General features: G+C 41.8%; 1 protein-coding gene across 1 annotated transcript in view; it reads left to right on the top strand.

Moving 5' to 3' along the window:
• Window positions 1-24,907, top strand: part of T265_04575 (hypothetical protein) — a gene marked incomplete at both ends in the record, with an annotated part of 227,219 nt that overhangs the window by 135,798 nt on the left and 66,514 nt on the right. Inside the window, 2 exons of the mRNA XM_009169350.1 lie at window positions 4,440-4,557; window positions 13,066-13,674. Coding sequence (XP_009167614.1) covers window positions 4,440-4,557; window positions 13,066-13,674 — 727 coding nt within the window. The remainder of the gene's footprint in view (window positions 1-4,439; window positions 4,558-13,065; window positions 13,675-24,907) is intronic.

Below are 24,907 nucleotides of genomic sequence, written 5' to 3' on the forward strand. Positions count from 1 at the left end.
ATATATACAGATCGAAATAAATTGTTCAGCTGTAGTACCCTTTCCGTGCCTAGCTGCCATACCACCCGAAGGAGGCACGGGGGCTGTGATACTACCAGGCTGCCCAAGCCCAGGCAGGGGAAATTGAAAGGCAGAGGTCGGGTTTGAACCGGTCCGCAAATTAGCGCTCCAACCACTTGAGTGTTTGGTCGAAAGCCATCTGGCCTCGGTCACAAATCTCCTGATTCACTTCAACTGAATGCGGCACCACCAGATAGAATCCACATTTTTCAAACACATCTATCGCATGTTTTGTGCAGCCGAAAAGGTATTCTTCAAAGTACCCCTGGCTTATGCCGTTTAAATCTGTTTTCAGATCAGAAGCTGTTGACGTAATTTAGACAGACAGGGCAAATGTTCCTCTTTGGGTTCTTTTCAATTTATCAGATCACTGATTTTTTTCAAATCAGATACACGACATGCAAATTAAGTGAGATGATCGTGTTTGATTACTCGGAAGCTTTATCCTGCAGTAGTCACTGTTCATAATAATAGTGTATTGCCAGTGTATTACGGAGTCTCATCAGCGCACTCACTATAGGCAGTGAGCACTAATTCCATTACTTTGTTACTGTCTCTAGCTCATTTAAATGAACCGAGGCACTTTACTTAAACCTAACCTCACTCACCAGTGTGGGTGATTTTTCGCTTACGCAAAACATTTCAAACACTAGTTAGGGCTAATAAAACTTTGAACACTGGGTTCAATGATAGCGCTAACCTATGGCCGAAATAAATATTTATGTGACAAACTTTCTGAATTCCTAAACCACTTTTATTCGGCAGTCTTNTCTGTACATGATCACACACAGTTTGGCTGCGGATTCACAAAAGATATCTTATCAGTTACCCAATTTCTTCCTCGTGCTAAGTGACTTGAAACAATAAATCAAGATGCTGTTGACAATCGTTGGTGCTATCGTTCCGCTCAAGCCCTAATATGTGCACTAACGTCAGCAACAACAAATTACTGAACATTGCGTTCGGTGAAAATACAGTAACAAATGACACATAGCATAAATGTCCCAGAGATTAACCAAAATCGAATAGAAAAAAGAGATACTGGTACCTTTAGTGACACGTCAACAACACGATATTCAGCATTCTGATCAAAGTAGCCCACGGAGCCAGCAACCATGTTGAAAGGTGTTAGTCGTTCTTGTCAAGTAGATGACTACGTACCTTACCATGAATGGGGCTTCTCCGAGTCATTCTTTACGGGGGAAGCTGGAACGTTCCCATGCTGTTGTGGAAGGGAATGTAACAGAAACGTAGAAATTACGGATTCATCCGTGTAGTTACTCTGCACTCAAGCAGATTCATTACATTTTCTCTGGTTTCTGGTTTCTGGTCTGCTTGTCTAAATAGTGAGGGTTTTCTGACAAATCAAAGTGACATTGTCATTGCGGCACTGATCAGTGCGCCGGAGAGACTCATATATCGCAACATTCTCATGTGTAGTCGTTAAAGTGTCGCTCTATTGCTGCAGTGAACAATGTATCATTCTAAAACTTACATTCCTAAAAACTCTCTGGTCTTGGATAATAAAAGCGGCGCTGTGCTATTGATAATGTACTGTGATCGTGTTTCATCAGCTGTACGAATTCTTCGCAAAAGTCTGGAATCTTCAATATGGAAATCCCCAAAATCTACTCGAAGCGCTCGATTTATCTCATTTTAGGCATAAATTTGGCTACCCGTTTTTGCCTTCCCCTCTTCTCATGTGTCACAAACTCAGCGGGTTTCTCGTATATCTCAGAGTCCTCTGAGAAATTCTCCCCTGATATTCCATGACCTGTTAGAATCATGGCGTGCATCCAGTCAGCTACTTCCAAAAATGGTATGTCAAACGTCAACTTGACCCCCTTTTGTTCGACAATCTCACCGCTAAGATTTAGCGTCCCATCTCTCCTAACATTTGAGTGTGATGAGTGCCTGTCGTTAATTCCATCAGTACATGACTCTGCTTCTCCGGATTGTCCGGGTTTGACGGATCGGAGTTGCATAAAAGAGACTTCCACACATTTTCTGATGGGTTTAACTCTGGATTCTAGGGCAAATTGAAGCTAGTTTCATGATTTCATGATGTGGCATCTGAGCCCATAAAAGAACACTATTTACACTCATAGTTGCTCAATAATTTTCAGAAGCCAACACATAGGCCAGAAAGAGAAACCTTCAGGATCAACATTAATGGGTAGTTAACTGCTGGCTAAACTATTCAGCAAATGTTTCTGGCCTGTCGGTACTAAAAACTCGTGAGGTGGAGCGGCCGCACGACGTTCGAAAGCGACAAATATGGCAACGTCTTTGGACGACCGTCGCTGTACGGTGATGAGACACAAATACACATGCACCATCTATATTCTGTATTGAAACCATTTTCCGGAAACTCAAAAAAGCGACCAGTTGCTCACCAGCAGCTGCTGTGCATATGTATATTGCTTACTACTCTGTTGGAAAAATTGGCACAAATTGAACATTAAGCTTCTTTTTTCCCAACGTCATGGTCCATGGCCCATGGCAAATGGGCCATTGTAATTGAATCTATATAAAACTTCCCGTGCAGGTTATCTGATTATACGTCCTTTGTCGACTGTAGTTAAAGCAGTGGGTTTCTAATAGTGAATTTACCCACTTCTATCACCGTTCGCCGCGTTTCACCATTCCTTCTGTCTGATGCAATTATTTTGGTGAAAATAATACGGGACACAAAGCACAACTAACTGAATAAACTCTCTTTATGGAAGACCACTGCAAGTACATGAGGCTAAGGACACAAACTGTGTATGGATAGGCCAAAAGATGACCATTCGTGTGTAAAAGCATCCCAATAAGCTTTGCTCCTGTATGAAAAGTCTTTAGGCAGGATTAGATTTTATTAACAGAGAAGTTCCGCCTCATTTCAAGTCCAGTTCAACCGTCATATAGAAACAGTGGAATACAATTGCATTTGTCTTCAAATCTTGAAATTGTGGATAGTAACTTTTTGGATTCACGCTGGAAATCGAGGACTAGCTAAATAAACTATCGGACCACTGACAGCTTGCAGCACTGTTCCGTTGAAGTCTACATAGATCAAGGGTCATGAATCTGGATTGAAATCATCTGCTGGACCAAGATTTAATGACAGTAAACAACTAATTTCCAGTAGTGATCGCCTTGTGGCCTTGATCTGATTATATCACGTGATCTGACTGGGTGAGACTAAATATGGTGTGGAATCACTCCTACTCTTTGCCATGTTAGTATGCTGACGAAATATCGATGCTGACGGTGAACTGCGAGTGTGTAATCATCATCAAGGTTGATGCATCTCGGAGGTTGGCGAATCACACCTGGTCGCTGGGTGTTACATAAATGAGGTGTATCCTTACTTGATCAAGAATACAATTCGAAGTCCACATAGCGCCTTTCTACTACGCCATGAATAGCGATGATCTAGTAACTGTAACTCCATGGATAATATGTGGCTGTAAGTTGTGGAGGTTCGTGGCCTGCAAGGATCCTCGAGCAATAAAAAAGCGCGTGAAGTTTGTGCGTTCCTTTTTATGAAAGCTATTCTTATTTCGTAGAAATTCTTACTGCAAATTGTTGCCGGTGGATGACGAAATAATGGGATTGTCGTGTGGCATGAGCAGCTGTCCATTCGTTTCAATTGAAAATTGTTTAACCGGAGGTTGAAGTTTCTGCCGACGATGGCCATAATGGATTTAGCATTCAATGTGTTTCTCATAAGCGTACCAAAATCTAAGTTCGGTTGCGTAGTAAATTACACATTAGGCAACCTAGTCGAACGCTATTTATTGACAAGATGCTTCAGATATCGCTTCAGATTCAGAACATGAATGAGGTGAACTATTCATTTATATCAGTCCAGATCTGATTCCGTTTCTTCGGTAGTGTTATGTGAACTCGGCCTCGTATACAATCAGATGCATATGATATTCAGGGTGAATTGGGTTTCCGTGGATACGAGGTTTATGGAACTGAACAAACTCGTTTACACCAGGTTAGTAAAAGTCCGATCCGGCATAATTTTGAGGGAGACAAAAGCGGTGCTTAATGAGTGTTCAGTAAGTGTCCTTAGGTTGACACTCCATGTTTAACAGAAAATAAAGAAACTCTGGATGCATTACGTGGATACTGCGAACACCTAAGGCTCCTGAAGACGAGTTGCGATATTCTTCGAGATTCTTCTTATAGGACTTCGCCGAACTGAGTTTACGGACATTTCCGCGAGGTTCCTGACATTTTCGGCTCAGTAATAAGCCTTCTCCACAATTTCCGTGAAAACACTACCCATTATAATTTACAGCTGAAGACACGGGACAACATTTGATCTGTTTTTTTGGTCAGAAATGTCGATACTTATGCACTGTGTATTTTCCATCCTCTAGCAATTTCTTACAGAACTTGAGGCTCGGAAGCCCCAGTTGGACCGAATAAGCGTCGAACGGGATCGTTTGGGTGCTTGGAACGCAGATGAATCACTTGCATCAACACTCAGTTCACAAGGTTAGCTAAAAATGTCACCTTTTATTTAATCCCGCTAATTATAAACATAACCAACAAGCAATGCACAGTCTCCAGTGCTGTTTACATGGAAAAGCAGTACCCCACGAGTAAAACCGAGATTTTCTCGGAAATTAGGCTTCTCGAAGGGTCAGATCAACTGGGACTTTCTCTCCTTCCTAGATCTAATAAGTATGTCACACTGCTTGAGGCAAGCAAATAGGTTGATGAATTTTCTTTCTTCCCAAACATCTAGTGATGAGCATTGTATTGTCATGAATTAAGTAACTTAAAAACAAGTGTAAACTCTCCTCCAGGTACCTTTTGAATTCATACGGATATTTAAGTCCTCTCTGGTCAAATATCTTTGAAGAGAACTGTGAAAACTAAAGTCCATGCAGGCGAAGAGCTTAACTATGGGATCTGTATAGATCAGAAGACTAAAGAATACACACATTAACATCATTTATTAGGTAAAACATAACATGCGGCAGTCAAAAAGTCTGAGGTAAATACTTGGACAGTGAAATAGCGTCTGAACCTGGCTTTAATCTAATTGTTAGTGAACAAAGTATACTGACTAAGATGGGACGTGGAATAGGATAGCGTCATCGTAAATCTCCAGTCAGTAGTTTTAAACCGTGAAGAGATACTGTGGATCGCGTTCTTTTAAAAAAAAACACATCTAGCTCGGCTCTTGAGTACGGCAGCTAAAATCCTCAGGTATAGACGGTGCAAACCCAAAACTGAGTGGCTGACTTCACCCCGCGAGCATTACCGTCAGTATACTATGACTGAAGCGCTCAAGCTTGTGCGCTCGCATCGAATTCAGCAACACTGTTACGCAGACCAACCTCCCAAATGTCAATCAATTAGCCAAAGACGCAACAACACTGAATGTGTGGGACCAACCAATCCAAGGATACCCTGCACTTGTTAGATGAAAGGGCATAACTACAATAACTGTTGTTGATCCGCTCAAAACTCGTGCGAGAATGGATTACTTCTCAAAAAAGACTACTTTCAGCCAAGTCATTCAGTTGGTCTTTCCAGGGCACTCAGCTACATGGAGCAGTATACTGGGTTTATGAGAAACAGACTGAGCTGTCATCAAGTTTAGTGGCAACTCTACATTTCCTTATATCGCCGATGAACAGTTTGGGTTATTCTAATGAATACGAGAACATTAATATCTGTTAAGATATAGGTTCATGCGCGGAATCAGGTGAATTTTCCCGAATGTCTGTTTGTTTCAACGACTTATCCTCCACTATTTTGGCCTATTGTATTAATAGTCGATAAAACTGGCGCACATTGCAAAGACAGATTTATGTCTCGTTTATTTTTCGTCTTCAGGCTTTCCTAACCCGCAAGCCATAACAGCATAAATCAGCACAGAACAGTGAAAATGTACGATTTAATGGGATGTTTGACTTACACTCATCTCGCATCAGGCAACTTCGAAAGCGAAACGATATTACCAAAGGTTTAAAATTACCAGGTAAAATGTGTTAGACGGCGGAATTCTGTGTGGTTGCTCCATGTCTTGATTTTGAAAAAGGGGAAAACCACATGATTTTTTCAGTTGTGCCATCTGGTGTTTAATGACCTAGCTTCATCGAAAAAAATGGGAGAAAAAATTAACTTAAACTAATTACCTTTTGTGTACTGGTGTAACTAGCTAATTAATTTCGATACCAAAAATTAGGAAACGTTCACCTGAACATCTAAATGCCTTCAACCATCAGTAGATTGATACTAGTGTTTGTGTTTTCATCAGCGCCGAAGAAATATTGGGCATGAATTTGAACTGTTCACTGATTTCCAGTCCAAGAAGATGTGAGTGAATCTTTTAACGCCCAAGGCACTCACATGGATTCTCGTTAGACCTAGTGAGTTTCTACCAGTAGGTCACACTGGCCAGTCGGTCACGTGTTTAAGTATAGGTTGACTGGTTGACAAGTGGGCGCACAAACCGGCCGTTGGCGACACTAGTTGCCTGATCTGGGTGTCACACATTTCAACTGGGTATGAGAGAACAGTAGAAACAAGACCTTGAATCAGAATACTTTGGTGGATCTGATGATGGCTGGCTTTTCGAGACCACAACCGCACTTCCACCGAAGCCGGCAACAGAGGAATGAATTTGGACAACTTATAAATGCTTAGGTTGACAAGATAAATTCAATGGGCAACGGTGCGTCACTTATGGCTCACGTGCTGAATGAAAAAAACCACGTAAATAATGCCATTTTTCGTGCATCTCTAATTGTGTAATGCCTGAAAACTTGCCGAGGTCCGTGGAAAATGGGAAACGCTGGCGTAGTCTAAATGCCATACACAGGCACTTTACATGATCCTGGAATGCAGTTGGCAACGCCTAAAATGTTAGACGCGAAATTTCGAATTACAGCTCTGCCTATATCTGAAAAGACCCTCGGTCATCGTTTCGCCTGATAGCAACCTTTACATGAACGGAAGATTATGGGCGGGATTCAAAACAGCGAATGATTGCAATCAGCCCACAATTTTGGTTCACGTGACTGTCTGGTCAGTATAATCCAGTCTAACACAGGCTTGTTAAGACCAGTAGTGACAGAAAAAGTGTGAATCCAAAATCTAAACACGGGTATGTGAGGCTCTTATTTCCCCTTTGAGGAACGAACCGAGTCCAAGACAACTTCTAAAGACTGGATCGGAGCGCAGAAAGCATATAGCCCAGTTTATGTTAATTTTAAGGGGAACTTTGCTTACTCGGAATCGACATTTTCCCCCATTGACAGAACAACACAGCAAAAGCCGAGGTAGTGGGACATGAGTTGACCTTAATACAGCATTGTCAATGACTAGAGGCCTTGCTACGTCGCACATGTTGCATGTTAGAGTCGAAGCCCATTCGTGGGGAACAAAACAATGCATGTTCATAACATGAGTAACACTGCATTGAGCAAGTGAGTGGGATGCTGTGACTTGTAGTTTGTACAGGTAGTGGTTTCTAGCAACGGATTCGCTTAGGGGCTTGGGATGTTCAGTTGACCACTGACTGGCAAACAGTGGAAGTCGAGTAGCGCATAAAGTAAGCAGATAGCCAAAATATTGTTGCCTCAGAATACACAATAAATTTAACTTCATATAATATCAGACAAATTTCGCGAAGAAATTCGGTTAAAGCCAAACTGAGTAGTTTTAGGAATCCGCAGCGTTGAACCGTAGGCGTACGGTTAGCTACAACAGTTACACCAAAACAACAGCAACACCTTGAGGCCTAAAGAATAACTTGAGTTATGTTCTAGAATTGGTGAATTTAATTCGTGATTGACTGAGTGGGCGGTTCCATTAACTTTGAACAATAAAGGTAGAAAAACACCGTATCTGCCATCAAACACAAATTGAATAGTTTCATTGCGTCACGTGCTGTCCAAAATGTCTGATTTGCGAGACCTAGTTCATTAGCCACTCTTGATTAACTAATTAATTAATGAAGTAATAATCGCCTTACCCTCTAGGCCTCTGAAAACAATGATAATTTCACTTAATCACACTGTGTTTGTCATCACTAGAGCAGCACAAAAGAATACTATGTTTGCGAGGTTTCTGTTCCACATATGTCATCTCGAGGATCACCAGAAAAGTGATTCAATCATAAGGAATGGCTGTTGAGTTCAAACAATTGTTACACCTGTAATTCCACAATTAGAAGAGTAAAAATTTTTGCAGCAGCGATGTAACAGCACCATACGGCTTACAAGGGCGCATGTGATATAGCGTGTCCAGACACATGTCATCATCGTCGTCTATAGCTGTAAAAACCGTGAACTTGCCGTGTATGGGTTATGGCTATCACAGTTTAGTTCACCGATGATTTGCAGAGGTGGGTAGGTAGTTTCGCATTGAAGACTGTAGCTAAATCTTGAGGCGTCAGTGGACTTCTCTTGACTAGATTAAGAAGGAGCTGTACAGTGAAGGCAACAGCCTGAATGCACTGTGGTCATTGAGGGCACACAGGGCCATGTCTACCATTGTCTCTAACCACTGATGTGTTCCATCTAGGGGTCCCCACACAGGCAGGCGGCAATGACCAGCGGAGCGGAGTTCGTTGGTACTGGTTTTCATAATTCATTGCTAAGTCATTGTTTCACCTCCCCTTGTGTGAAAAGAGCATTTAGGGGGAGTCGGTCGACTGGCATTTGGAGCATACGGATCAAGTCAGCGCAACCCATGAGACATGATCAGTTCATCTATCGTGGGTAATTTATTTCCCGCAAAAACCATTCGACGTAACTCAGCATAACTGGTCCGGGGCCAACACCAGACTCGGACAATGCTTGGTAGAAATCGGTGATCAGAAACTGGAAGTTTTGACGTCTTCAGTGCACATCGACCAAGATTCTGACCTGTATAACGATACTGAGCGCACCCCAGCATCGTAAACTCGACCGTTAACACATGTGCCAGGCTGCACTATCTTGACCCAGTCATAAAAAGACGAGTTTATTCGAGGCTGCCGGATAAAAACATTGGTTTTAGATAATAAACACGACATTCCGCACGTGGTATTGGCAAATTCATGAGGACTGCGTTCATCACTGATGGCTGGCCGAGGGATTACTCCGGTTGAAATTAAAGAAACCGGTATTGTCATCATGATCAAACCTTGAGCAATCTGGCACACTACGTCATAAGATTAGCTTCTCAAAGTGATTCATTCAACCATGTGACCTGCATCAGCGTGAGTCCAACTTGGTCGGGTTCCCACCGCTCAGTAAATTGACCTCCAGTGTCTGTATTTCTCATCATAGTAAGCGACCCATTTCCCGGATCTAGGAAAAGGTGTCATATACTTCGACCTTCCATGTGTAGACCAGCTTTGATTCTTCGGTTGTCCACTAATGGTGGCCGTAGCTAATAAGAAAACAGTACTATTTTCTCTTCATTGTCGCCGAACAAACCTTTAGATTTGCAAACCAAAATCGAAATCGTCAAAGCTGCTTGAAAAGCTTGCTGTATCTGAATGAACTTTTGTGCAACAGATTCAAATTATACTTGACATAGACTACGTCAACCTATCGACACTTCGGCCGTATTGTTTCAGGTTAGATATGGACCAGGTTACTCCTCATCAAGCTCCGATAGCTGGGTATAGTTTAAATTACGATTCCTAATCACCCGAACCCTTGCTTACCACGGTAAGCAGTAAACAAGTCATTCCAGCTAGCGGAATTCGTTTGTTGAAAAAACGCATCACACTACATCTCCTATCCAAAAAGACCCAGAAACACCTTTTTTTCTTGGAAGGAATGTTCACATAAGGGTCCGCCTGTGCCATAAATTTGTTGCCCCGGCATTCTAAAGAATATTTATTCGGGAAAAACTAAAACAACCCAAATGAATATGCGTAAGTGTAATACATTCATTTGCAAACCAAGTTGCTTTTGTGGGAGACTTACCTAGAACCGAGCTGAATCTTTCTTTCATGATTATTTTAGGTAACCAAATGTGCTGTATCAGGCCACCTCATGTTTCATTTGGTACGATATTGGAGATCTCGCGATACACGCACAGATATAATACACTAGTCATATTGATATTTGAAAACACTTTGACAACACAAGACCCGTTTCGCCCTTCTTGGGGTTCGATGGGCGCAGTCCCCGAGTTTCCAAAAACTTATGTTCTACTTGAACCCAAGTTGCGCAAAATTGGCAAGCTTTTGAGTAGTGTATTACATTTATACGTTCGTATATTTTGCAAATTTAAGTCATTGTGTTTGACGACCTGCAGTACAGTAATACGCCCACTTCGCAACAAAGCTTACCTTACAGAAAGCAGCCCCAAAACGCCCAGTTGCGTTTGTTCAACATGGCCGTAATTCTGTTCACAGTCTGCCCAGAGTAGACCACTTTCTATATCACGTAGTTTTCCTAGCGAGGACAGCTCTCTGAAAAATAAAAAAAATTGTGTTCTGAAAACTTGCGATTTTGGGAGTAGACTTAGTTGATACACCATTAATTAGACATGCATTCGGCACCGACACTAGTTCCAGTTCTTTTTCGAAGACGGATCCGTGTCTCTGAGCTAGTGAGGGCTAGAGGACTCTCTATCAAAAGATCTTACTTCAGGTCACATCTTATCACAATACACGGACCAGCTTTTTCAGCGAAATGTTCTTTTTTGGTGGAGTGTTTAGGAAGATTTAGATGTTCATCACTACATAAAATGCATATGCTCTCCGTTTCATCCAAACTTAATGGTTGCGAATTTGATTGGGCATCACCATGACAAAACCAAAAAAAGAATAGGAATACCAAAGAATGCAACCAAAACTATTGGGTTGTTGATGCCTTTTATAATAGTTTAACAACATTTCTGTACAGATACCGAGGTTGCGAAGACTTTAAAGTTTGTAGTAGGCGGATATGGACAAAAATACCATACAAACTGATGTTATTGGTAACTGATGATTTTTTTCCTTACGTTGAGGACGGTGTCTCTAATCTTAACTAGATGCAGTTGTCCCGATTTGCTCAATTAGTATGCGGTAAGCATCGGTCGTTTGACTGTGCCTACCTGGCGCTTTGACCCATGTGTGTAGAGAAGTGATAGATCGCATTCCAACATTTCCTTGTTGATAGATTTCACGTTACACAACTGAGCAGTTAACAAACTTGGGCATGTCCATTCTTTCATTTGCAGTCCATACTTGCAAAATCGTTGCGCAGTAAAAAGTGCATTTGTGACAATTTTCACCGGGTTATTCTCTTTGACAAGTGATCGTATCAACTTTGTTGTGACCACAGTTTACAGTGCCCTCATTCACGTGGACAAAATACGACACCTGTACCATTTTGACTGCATTCTGATTAAAACTTGTTCCCGTTGTCGCTAGAGTCAGTAGCTGGCTGTGGTAATCTCTTTGGTTCCTTATAGCTGTCTGGCATATGCTGGCGAAGTAACTCTCTATCGTTTACCGTATTCCCAGTGTTTTCTGACTGCTAGTCCTTGTCACATCACACACTTTTCCGTCACATAGCCAGTAGCGTCCAAGCAGCTATACTTGCAAGGCAAGGTTCCAAAAATTTCGCTGACCCAATCCTTGGTTTCTCCTTTCGATCCCATCTCATTGTTTCTCATTGTAGTCGAAATAAACGTCAAAGTGTTTCGCCCTTAGTTTGCTAGTGTATAAATAATCCATCTTAGGACTCATTATAGTTAAAATCACTTCGGTGTCCGTTCAGATTCCACACCTAGCTACTCCTTGCTCGGTGATTTTCTAAAACAATGGAATTTTACAAACGGTTACTCACTACTGCCCAAATATATGATATGGTAGCTTCTTGTGGGTAACCGAGGATTTAATACATCTGAGAGAGGTAGAATAAAACTCCTAATGCTTACCACAAGAACATTTCTAAGCTGATTTTGAAGAGACAGTTTTGGTCACTTGGCTGGATTCTTGGGTGGATTAGTTTTCACTAGCGCGAACACCGAAATCTGGTTGAAACTATATTCTGTTAGAATGATCAGTTTTATAAGTGCATGAGTTCCAAAATTTTCCACGGAGGTGGGTGGTTTCTTTGCGGACTTTGCGCTCCCGTGTTTTCATATATTTCGTGGTCCATAGTGTGCCCTTTGTAACCAAGATTTATGCGCAGGCAAAACAGCGTGAACCTAACTGGACGATAATTCAGAGAATCTCCTGATCCTAGGAACTAGACTCGAGGTGTGACTGTCACTTGTAACAATTCATCTAATTCGCATCCCTACACCTTCCACTCCATTTTATTTAGTTGAGTTTATCACAGACTTGGTAGCATTTGTCTGTAAATTGCCAGACTTTTGCAGCAGATGGTTTGTGGTAGCCTAAATCAGGCAGTGTTTTCTGAACCCTTGATGGAAGAACTAAATAACGTACAAGGAATATACTTCCTGCGGGATTCCTCCCGTTAAACTTAGCACAGAAACCGCATGTGTTAAAAGTCTCCGAATGTCCAGCACTAAAAAAGTCTGTGCGTTTTCGCTGATTACCAAACCAGTTTGTCTGATAGGTTTTTGAAGAAATGGAGCTTTGCTTAATGCGGCCACGTGCGGGTTGATTGGAGCACAATGCTCCTGGGGATCATTCAGTACACGTGCCCAAAGATGATGCTTTACGTGACATTCAAGCATTCATTACCATATCTGGCAGTTTCTGGGGTGATGGTAGCTGAAAAGTCATACACTTCGCACACGCTGGTCCCGGCTGCGCAACGGAGAAAACTTGTTGGTCCAAGTGCAAACGGTCTTAGATGCTTGTGGTGAGAGGCAGACACACAGTTCAACAGACAGGCACAGCCATCGGTTGCGCAGCCGGTTTGCAAGTCACTTTTGTCGACGCGATGCATGGACGTGTGTTGGGTGTGCAATCGTGGACAGTCACTGATCTGGAGGCTTTCCTCTACAATGTGGATCCATATCTTAGACTAGTATAAGGCTAGAAAGAGGATGCTATGACCGGATATTTTACCTCTCCAGTTTCGCGTCTCTTGTCCGGATTTAAAAGAGCAGTCATAGAACTGGTGGAAGATGATCAGCCACCTGGCTCACCTCAAAAACCATTGGTCGCCCCTCCCAGAAGTGTATTTGGCGCCGATCTGGTTACATCAACCAACGTCACCAGCGTCTTCCATCCAGGTTCTGCTCATTTCTCAGCTGATCAACAGCAACTGGAAACTGAAAGAACAGATAAAGTAATTGAATTGGTATCAACCAAACAGGCGGAGAAGAAAAGAAGCGCAAATTACTCTTCGCGTGGCAATTATTTTAAAAGAGATCAAAACTCACCCACCGGTAACGCGTCCGGTGAAAATGTGCAAACGGATTTCCACACTCGATCTAACGTGGCATCTCCGCTTAGAAACAATGCAATAGGTGCGACGGTGAGCCACACAGACTCAGTCCTAGACCCACAACTGTGCTATGTGACCCACAATAGAGTACCGTTTTCGTCCTCTGTGGGCGACATAGGGTTGATAACTAACCCTAAGCGGGAAAACCCAAACAGTGGCTTGAACGGACAACACAAAACATCCACGCCTGTTACAGTGCGGATCATAACTGATATGATCGGGGATGATGCTTCGGGTAAGTGGGATTTTGTATTGGTAGCTGAAGTGTGTTGACTGGTGGTTGATCAGATGGCGCGCTCAACTGCGCGCTGACGACGTCTCCTCGACTGGGGACGAAACGTTTACAAACCAATTTCCAAGCTCGGCGAACAGATCAACGGCCATCTGATCGAACACCACTTTCGTAAGAGGTATTGCACGATTTATTTATCGTCATAATAACCAAGTGATCTCGTGCGTCCCCTAGCCTCGCTTTAAAATCAAAGAATTTCTTTACAATGACGGTACTAACTTTGAAGTTCGTGGCTTATTCTGTGCATTTGTTCCCCACCAGTCTTCCAGAAATTCATTTTAGTTGACCATTTTTTTTTACAAACATTGGGGATTCTTAAGTCGTTATATCCTGAAACAACTTCACATCTTTTGTCAAGAGGTGAAGTTTCAAAATTACATGGCACGATACGTCATTGTTTGCGGACGCTGTGTGCTAGTCGCTGGGGCCAAGAGGCAGTCAAGCGTGTGTCACTGCAAGCTAGCATGTCATTGCAAACAGTGGGATTGAACGAGTATGTGGTGCAAAAGGACACGCTCAACGTGGCTGTGATGTCGGCATTGTAACATCTGGGTCAGATGTGAACTGCAGATGCACAAAAATGCCACTTTTTCACACACTCCAAAAAGATTTCGAGTGAACCGACGGCGGGTGACTGATAAGAGAGCTGAAGTATGATCTACCTATTCAGTTCTCGTTCAGGTAGTTCATTTGAACCACACAATTATGTGTGATTCAAATGAACTACCTGAATCACTTAAGTAAAACAACCGACCAGGTATTTCATAAAGTAAAAGAACAAAGTAGTCTCAACAAAAGCAGCGTTTGGTCAAATTCGACAGATATCTCACATTGTGGATCCTGGTGATCGGCTTTTAATTTTTCGGAAATAGTTAAAATTTCGTAGGCCACAGGACAGCTCACCACGCGTGATCTTCTATTTACGATTTGTGGGAAAGACTTATTACTACGTTTTAATCGGGTATCAACATGCTCATACTCAAAAGTAGTATTCTGAGGAACTTCAAGAAAGGCGAAGTCGGTAGTGATCTGCTGAAATGCTTCCAGCAGCATTATAAGTAGTGTGCTTTGGAGAGAAAAGCGAAATTCTGTTTTATGCAAATTTCTTCTCATCCCTTAATTCTTAGATTAAAGGGAAAAACTTGCAGCTGTAAAATTATGCAACGCTCCGTTAAACGAGAGGAACTGTCTACATTTTTGTGATTGGTCAGTAGTTTTTAAATCGCACTAAAAATTCGAGCTTTTATAATGCAACAAAACTGGAACGGTTCCAAAGCTTTCCTCAGGCATTCCTAAGTACCAGAATGCTCACAGATTCACTACAATACTGGCTTGATTTCACCCGCTTTTTTCGTCAGTTAAAATCCAATAATACGCCATCTTAACCAGTCTTGTTACTGGTCTTTATACGCAGCCATTGCTTATGGATTTCCGAAGGTTTCAGCCATCTTACCCAAGCAAACCGTCGTTCTTGGCCATCTTAGTTTTGTCACCACGTTTCCTGCAGAGTACAATGCGTTTGTTGACGAATATGATTTCTACAATTAAATCGCCACCTCGTAGCAAAGGCAGCTCATGGAGCTAGTGAACAGACGTCTACGCCTGGTGAAAAGACCTTGAAATTTTATTGCCATAGGAGGCTTTCTTGATAAATCTGGAGCTTTCTATTCTACACCAGGAGTACCATATAACTACTTTAGCATTATTAGGAGCATTCTGAGTGCATGAACTTCAAGTGGATTGTAAACCACAGGCTTTCAGAAAGTAAAATAAATAAGAAACGAGGAGTCAGTCAGAACTTGATGATACGATAGAGCGGTGATTCCGATGAAGGGAAGCATCGTCAGTTAATGGTTAACCAGACCATAAATATTTTATGTCAAACTCCTATCTGGAAAGTCGGGAGTTTGAATGCCATCAGGTAAGTAAGACGGACATTATAATGCAGTGTTTTGGAGGATTTCCAGTTGAGTTTGCCTTAAACGTCAAAGTCAAAATGCTAAAATTAGACATGAGATCTGATGACCGGAAATGGTGACAGTCAGCTCAAAGGAGTTACGCAACGATGTAGTCTGTTTTCCAGGATATTGCTTCCACGCACACAACTTTATTGCTTCATTATCATTCTTAATGCAGAACAATAGTGAGTTGCCATTCAATGTCAGTCTAGACATTTTGGTATCTTTACCCTGGGTGGAATAAATGAAAACGAGAGTTTTAGCGTTGCCCTTTGAGATCAGCCGTTACAACAAGTGGTGGCTTGTGACAATGTGAATGGAGCTAGGTAACTAACACCTCCACTCACCACAAATGTCTTAGCTGAAAAACATATATGTCAACGATTGCTCGGAAGTAAACGAGAATACACTGTTTCAGAATGGTTTGAAAAGTTAGCTCTTTTGGTGGACAGAGGGTTGGTTTTTATGAGAACGGTATCTATAGGCAATAGAAGTGTCGTCGGAAGGTAGATCACGTGGATTAATGCAGCAGAAAGGAGTAGATCCTAAAGTGCGGTACTGATAACCACAACGGGCACTAAGAAATACCGAATTTCTTTGAAGACATACTGCGTATTTGTGTAAAACGTTTAAGTGAATAGATTATACTATCTTAGTTTTATTTCAGTAAGATGCTAGCGTAGTTTTCCAACTATCGCGCATCAGCCTTTTGGATTTATGAGGGAAGTATAACGTCGGAGAACCGCAGAGTCAGTTTAAAGCAAACTATTCTAGCCAGTCATCATAGTCACAGTTCAGATAGCACTAGAAATCGCAGCCATGCGAAAGTCATCAAAAATGTGCGGTTCGGTCATGGGTTTCTCAGAGTGAGGCCATAGATCCCAACTTAGTGCATCCATATATGTCGCCCGTACGTTACACTCTACGGTGACTATAACGACGGCTGATTCCACACCCACAACCATATTACATGACTGGAAAACAAAAAGAAAGTCGTCTGTTCAGATCCAAATCAGCAGTTCATCTTTTAACCTTGTTTGTGGTTATACGAACCTGATGAAGGTTAATCCAGTCTAAATAAACACTAAAAGTATTCAGAACGAAACACAGTATCAGCATCATATCAGTTCCGTAGTGAACAAAGAAGCTTACAATCTTCATGAAGGAAACTACTTACAAGGTTGCTGAAAACTCTTCGACAGCTCACGACCGGTTTCGCTTTTCTTGGGACTCATCAGCTAGGCGCAGTCCCCGAGTTTCCGTCAACCTTGAACCCATTCAGTTTTAGAATATCATAAGCGAGAGATTCAGTTGAGTCTCTCGTGAAAACCAAATTGATATGCAAATTAGTGTATTTCTCGAAGCATACAATCTGTTTTCTTAAGTACAGTTGAAACGGATAAATTTTGGGGCACGCCAATTTGAATGAATAAGTGAGTGAGTGATTTATTTTCTGTAATTATGCTATACTACAGAAGCATTTTGATTGCGCCTAGCAAAGCATTCCTTTTAATTTTGAATAATAAGTTTTCATGCACACGTGCAATTCGCAAACTTTTATTCACAACAAACAAACGTTTGTGAGACAATTTATCGATACACCAAATTGGAACGTCCAGATATCAAACATGGCGTTCGATCTAAACTAACAGCCAGCGTGGAATTCCTCGTTATGTTATCAGTCTGGGATAGTTTGTTGCTTGCGGTCTGTGTATGTGCGTATGCTTTTAGTGTGCATCTATGTTGATACAACAATGCAATTCGTTTTTTATTTATCTCTGTGCGCCTGGTAGTGAATCAATAAACTACGGTTTGCAATTTTTCAGGTTTCTTTCATTTTGCCCGGCGAATGACGCTTCTTTCTCAAAAGACAGTTTGCCATAGTTCAAAGCGTTTGAGTTGCATTTATGTGCAAATTCAAACGGGATAAGAGTGTCGCCTTTACACCCAGAATTCTGTAACAATATTCAGAATCCATGTAGAAATCTCCGGTCCCTGGGAGTCGGAGGTCATCAATAATATCAATTCACTTCACGGTGACACGTAGACACATCTGCCGGCTGTTCGACAGCAGACTGAAAAACGTTGATACTGTTGCTGAGGTTGATGATGAGCATTTGGAGTAAAATACGACGACACAACATCACACATTTCCATTAGCGGTGAGAATTCAGTGTACTCCTCGGCAGTAAGCTGGATATCATGGAAGCAGAATTTTCTGTCACTGGTGGAATCCATCCACTCACTGAATTATTAATTTTGTTTAGCAAGCACATCTGCTCACTGTGGTAAATAGGTAGCGATAGTGGGTCGATAACCATAAATGATAAACTCTATTTTATCATGCCCAAAGAAATGTATTAATATTACTAATGTGTGCGGAGTGAGTTGATGAAACGCACAATAGCAAATGATGCCTCTTCGAAAGCGAATTAATCTAGTAGGCTTTATCAACTGTATGACCTAAGCGAAGCGGTCACTGATGCCGATTTAGTGGGTCACTATATGGGTTGTTCCCCCGTTCCATCATCGTTTCGAATCAGCTGCACTTCGCATCTGACGAATTTCGAGGCAAATCTTCACGCAGATCAGCACTCAAGTGGGCAGAGATGGATGACTGATTGGCAATTCTACTATGCAATTCTACTATTATGCAAAAATTACGGCGTATCTCTCATCGATTTACTGTGTTTATTCAATTTACCGGAAGTGGTGTTCAATGAACCTTCGATTGATAACCACGGGTGGAAATTGTAGTGTTCATCTTCTTTTACGCCCAGAACATTCGTAAAAGAAGTTAGCGAATATGCACTCATTTGCAAACTAATTTGGTTCTTTCGAGAGACTCACCTGGAACCCAGCTAAATCTCTCGTTTATGATGTTCTCAGGCAACTGAATGTGCTGCACCAGGCCGCCTCATGTTCCAGTCGCTACGATATTTGAAATATCGCGATACATGTATATATTTGCAATGTACTACTCATAAGGTTGCTGAAAACCCAGCTGAATCGCTCGTTTGTGATGTTCTCAGGCGGCCTGGTGCAGCACATTCAGTTGCCTGAGAACATCATAAACGAGAGATTTAGCTGGGTTCCAGGTGAGTCTCTCGAAAGAACCAAATTAGTTTGCAAATGCATACATATTCGCTAACTTCTTTTACGAATGTTCTGGGCTTTATCCTCCATCTTGACTCACAAGATGGCTTCCAAAACCGAGTGTTTGAGGGGTTTTTCTTGTGAGCTGAGGTTGTTTTACAGGAATGATTTTCGAGTTCAAATGAATCGAAGCTGAGTGCTAAACTCCTCCAGCTTCCCATTAATCGAAATTATGCTTGGTTCTTGAGTGATATCCCGTGGCAGCAGAATCTCTGGTGCACATGAACGGCAGCACCTTGTAGATCACTAGACACAGAAATTATAGAGTTTCCTTTGTTGAGTTAGAAAAACGAATAGCTACATCAACTTCACGCGGAGCTACATTGGTCCAACCTGGTAAAGTTATGAATTGAAACAAGGTTGGAACTCTACGTCTTTGTGCAAAGTCATCAAATAAGGACAACGACTCTGATTCTTTTTACCGGAACAGTGAAGTACTTCCTTGACAGAACAACATGAGAGAAGTGATTTCTCTAAGAGTCGTACGGATGCATTGGTTATATTTTCATGTCGCTTTGCACAAGAAGAAGAGAAGACTTCTCTGGGAATGCAACAAATTTGCGCGGTCTAGACGTTGCTTGTCCCAAATAGACGATAGGAGAGTTTTACCACACTGAAGGTTGCACTGTTAAATCCACGTTGATTTGCTGTATACAGCTGGTCTGATCGTCTTTGCCACTGCAAGCAACTTTCTTCTCCAGTGACATTCATCGTGACAAGAGCGAATGATTTATTTTGCCCAAACTTCTCAGTTTTTCGTGCTTCAGACTATTACGATTTTGGACGATCTACCTGAAAAATGGATTCCCCGGCTGGATAGGCTTTGCTACTTTGCAGTGACGGAACCAGTCACTTGCCTGCACGCAGTTGCTAGCTCATGTGTTGAGAGACAGATGTACATAAACACCATTGTTTCCTTCGGTACTTGGTGGTTTGTCTTCAGTGGATAAGCAAATAGAAAAGGAAAAGTAAAGATAAAGGGGGATTTTCATATTCTCCCTGTTTCTGGGCTATAAATTTTAGAAGCTATAAAATCTGAACATACATCTCCAGGATTAAGGATGGAGTCGCTCTAGATTACTGATAATCCTGTTGGTTTGATTACCAGGGTTGTTCACTGAAGATACGGTGTTTCAACCGGAAGGGGGTGTTTTTTATTTCCAATGTTTTGTTTAAGTTAACACCTAATTCTATAAGGGCCTTGAGGGGCCCGGAAAGCTGAACTCACATGCTCGGGAAATGCCATCTGCCTTTTGTGAAACCAAAGCAAGAGATCGGTTACCCCAATGTTAACCGGTTTTCATACCTTGGTGGAATCCCTGACTCTCATGCTAATTCAGTAGTTTCCGGTAGTAGTGAAGTGCAACCCGCGTGGTAACATTCATCAATTTTGTTGATAACGTTAACGATCCCGATCTCTAGGGGCATATTTGTTTACTATCCCAGCCCTGGATAAAGTGCCGGTGGGTGATTAATGATCAGAGGTGAAACTAAAATCCACCCGATAAAACAGATCTGGCAGTAGTGTGATCATTCAAACTAGCTTTGCTAGCACCATTGACGTGCAAAATGAAAGTATGTAGGATATTTCCTCCTGGCGTTTACCGAAAGGTTTTTTCAGAGTTGATGAGGAGAGCATATCCAGCTCGTCCTAGAAAATAATCTTGAACCTTATCTTGTAGTACGATATTCTTCGCCTTAAACATGATTTGCTCTGGAGATAAACGGACATTTCTGTAGATAACAGTTATGGCTGCTTTCCAGGGTTATCTTATACAAATAAGCTTCTGTAACTGGGGCGCAGTATCTTTGAAATTATCAACGCAGTCTGGTTAAAGTGAGAAAACGTCGGAATGTTGATAAAAGGTTGTTTAGAGGGCCCATGATTCATTATTCACAGTAAGTAACTCCCAGTTACTCTTTCGCGAAAGACTTACCATTAAAGTACTCAGCATATAGCTACTATTGAAACAGGTATCTACTCACTGTGGTCTTTTTTATCAATCCTTTTTCTGTACCCTCTCGTTTTACTGCTGCTAGAAAAATGTACAAAGCTACAAAATTCAACTGGCGATCACTGCAAGGCCGGGTGACACTGTACCTGGAAGTAGAAACTATTTATTACACGTGTATCCCTTGAAAAATATTGGGCCAGCACATTTTTCGAACAAGCACTTGTGCCTATAGACCTTGCGTGATTTTGATGAGTAAGCGAAATTATCACCTCGAATGAAAACTAATAATCGTTCGGCTGTAAGAGCTTCCGGGTGCCTAGCTGCTGCGCCGCGTTAAAGGACTGCATGGTCTGAGATACTGCCAGGTCGTTCAAGTCCGGAAAGGAGAAGTCGAGATGTTGAGGCTAGTTTGCAAACCAAGGGCTTACCTCAAACCATCTCGACTTGCTCAGATATGGAGGCAACTTGGTTCGGTCTGTCACTGTGTTCAAGATACCTGGATGTGTGGAGCGACATGTGGAATAGAAACAAAGTTGACCTATACGGACGGTACAACCCCAAGAAATTGTCACACAGAAATACTAACAGTAGCAAACCCCTCTTGCGTAACTCTGTTACTCAGCAATTTCTTATGAGTTATTTCTGGGGTTTGTGTGCCTTTGTATGATGAAAAAAATGGATTGTATATCTTTGTAATGTATTACTCATAAGGTTGCTGAAAATCCATCAACACCCCACGACCGGTTTGGCCCTTCTTGGTGCTCATCAGGTAGGCGCAGTCCCCGGGTTTTCGTCAACTTTATGTTCTACCTGAAAATGGATTAGTTTTTAATGAAGCAGAAGAAAACTTCACAAAAGTCTGCCCTGAATCAGACCAGGTTGACCACGCCTATAACCACTAGCTGCTTTAACGATCCAGTACTCAAGAAATCAGTGATGTGCAATGTTCTGAACAAATAGGCTCATGAGCTGAAGGATTCAAAAGGCACCAGTTACGGTCGGTCAAGTTTTTCTCTCGATTAACTGCAAATTTTTAAAGACGGAAAACAAAAATTGAGGTTGTCCATTGGCCGTTATTCGAAATCTCTCCATACTATAATAAGGTGTGCTCATGTAAATGAGATTGAACGTCTCACAGGTTCTTACTCTTCTTCTTAAGAGAATAATGCGTTTTAATTTTGTGTTAAAAGGGATAAGTGACAAAACCGTTTTTGCATCTGTTCCAGCGTTTCAGTATATCGTGTGATGAGCCCCTCGTTTAACACCCAATGAGCTTGACACATGCTGTCCTTCGTCATTTTCACCGGTAACTGAAGTGTGTTTTAATAGGAAACAAGAATAGTCAACTGTTTTCGCGGGTAGTGCATGCTTCTCAAGTGACGGTGCAACACCTATCCATTTGGGTTCTGTATCAACCACTTTCATATGCTCGTCTGAGTAGAAGGGTAGCAGTGTTTTTAATAGTCACCAGTTGCGAGTAAACAAAGTGAACTTTTTGTGTCTGGCATTCAACTAGTACAGGAAGAAATGTCAGGCTTAGTTCTTTGTAGGACCGCAAGACGTATGACAAGATGGTTTAAGATGGTTGTGAGAGATTTTTCTGACAGTTTTTCACACGTACTGTTCTTGTCGGTTGCGTTGTAAAATCAGACACTGAAAATGATGTGATTTCCCGAGAAGAAAACACATTCAGTTATAGCGAGTGATCTTCTTGGTGAAGATGCATACACCCTAGGGAGGAGCACTCATCATGAAATGACAGCAAAATCTCCAACTGACTGACAATCCACCCAACCGTATGTCCCTTAAACAGTTGGGTTAATTTAGTGGAATATTTTGCTTCGAGGAGGACGCGTGCTCCCAGTTCTTGGCCAAACAGCTTAGCTCCGTCCAACAGTCAAATTAATGGATATACCAATGCGTCATTCCAAACCACGCAGACTGATGATTTCAACTACTGTGGCTGCAGTAAGACGTTGACATGCTACGTGTGCTACACCCTCTGTTAGCATGTCCACTCAGGAAAAGTACACAACAGTATATTCGTAATGTACTACTCAGAAGGTTGCTGAAAGTTTTTCGACAGTCCTCTCCCGGTTTCGTCCTTCTTGGGGCTCATCAGGTAGGTGCAGTTCCCGAGTTTTTGCCAACTTTATGTTCTACTTGAGTCGTTCGTATAACCAAATTTATTTCAAACGAGTGGCTTCGAGGAGGACGCGTGCTCCCAGTTCTTGGCCAAACAGCTTAGCTCCGTCCAACAGTCAAATTAATGGATATACCAATGCGTCATTCCAAACCACGCAGACTGATGATTTCAACTACTGTGGCTGCAGTAAGACGTTGACATGCTACGTGTGCTACACCCTCTGTTAGCATGTCCACTCAGGAAAAGTACACAACAGTATATTCGTAATGTACTACTCAGAAGGTTGCTGAAAGTTTTTCGACAGTCCTCTCCCGGTTTCGTCCTTCTTGGGGCTCATCAGGTAGGTGCAGTTCCCGAGTTTTTGCCAACTTTATGTTCTACTTGAGTCGTTCGTATAACCAAATTTATTTGCAAACGAGTGTATTTCGCTACACAACATCACTTTATAACAGTTATGCTAGGAAAAAGTGTAGACTACATTCACCCGAAGTTATGCATGCCGGACAAGGTCACCACACCGTAACACCAATCAAAATTATACCTGTCTTGATGAGCAAACTATAAGTGCTAGTTGTCATAACAACTGACCTCCAAAATAATTGTTTGCGGTAGCAGTTACTGGCGGATAATAAAGCCATGTCTGGGTAAGCAGACAGAATGGTACGATTACCTGAGAGTCCGGGGGCGATGTATGCTCGTAAGAGAGATTAAACAGTCACTGTTGTGAAGAAATTCGAGTGTGCGAAGAATGTATAGTAGTTCATGCTGACTAAACGTGTATAACACTTTCTACGCTTATATCCACAACGGGTGTATACTTGGACTCCAGAGTCAATCTCAAGGAGATCTTGCAATACAACTCGATGCTGTCGTCTCTCACCATATCCGGAGCCTTATGCTCCGCTAGAAATAATAGAATCATTTTGATAAGTTAAGCAGCAGTTTAGTATTTTGCCGCGCCCTTGTCAGCGTCTTCATCTGTTGAAGTATATGACTGCGCAACTGGATACGCTGTTCCAGTGCTGTGTTCCTGCATTCGAGCAGGAAAGCGACCATGGCTTTCACATTAGACTGGTGGATATCATTATTGAGTTTGTAGTTAGCATTCATAGTGACCCTTCATGAAAGAATCATAGATTTGTAACAAACAATAGTTAAATTCACTGTCCAGTTGAATGTTTGGCATTCAGATGTACTACTTTCTGGACTGCTGCTTGATCCATTGTATGGATAAACTCTCCAAAGCACCTGCTTCACAAAGTACCGATTTTCCAACTGCCGAGGGTCTGACTCTACTGAAAGAATGGAGCCATTCTCTACCTGAATAATTAAAAACGTTTTTCTCTGACTAGTACCACAGCCGTTTGCAAAAATTGCGACTTTTCTGCGTAATATTTTAGATGCGTTGGTTTATTTCCTCAGTACGATTACAATTAGAAATTCAGACACTGTTTATTACAGGTTTGTAAAATCCAGTTTTCGACTACACATAAAGATAGAAACCGCCGTTGCTCTCAATACTGCCATCTCACGGTTAATGCACTGCTTGAGAGTAAAATACCCTGTCGAAAACGATCTAGCTTTTTCGTAGAAGCGAGTACTAAACTTTATACCTATTTCCTTATCAAGATTTCCAAGCTGTTACAGAAAATATATACTTGTTTGCTGACAGATGTAGCAAATTTTCGTTCTTTTATTACCGTTTCACGAAATTGTAACTTTGTGAGTTGCATGCGACAGGTGTTCGGTGCGCTTGCACAGGAATTGTACCAATGCACCAACATGATATTGGAAACCCGCTCGAAATGTTCTAAGTGCATTTTTCTGCTAGGTAGACAGTATCTTAGAAAAATAGCTAAAAAATTAGGACTATGTCCGTACGTCGTTGACCTCCAACCTTAGTTTCGCAACCTTAGTTGTACTCGTGAGTATCGATCAATGTGTTTAGTTTCGGTGCAATG

Source organism: Opisthorchis viverrini (assembly GCF_000715545.1).
Source record: "Opisthorchis viverrini unplaced genomic scaffold opera_v5_77, whole genome shotgun sequence".
Classification (NCBI taxonomy): domain Eukaryota; kingdom Metazoa; phylum Platyhelminthes; class Trematoda; order Opisthorchiida; family Opisthorchiidae; genus Opisthorchis; species Opisthorchis viverrini.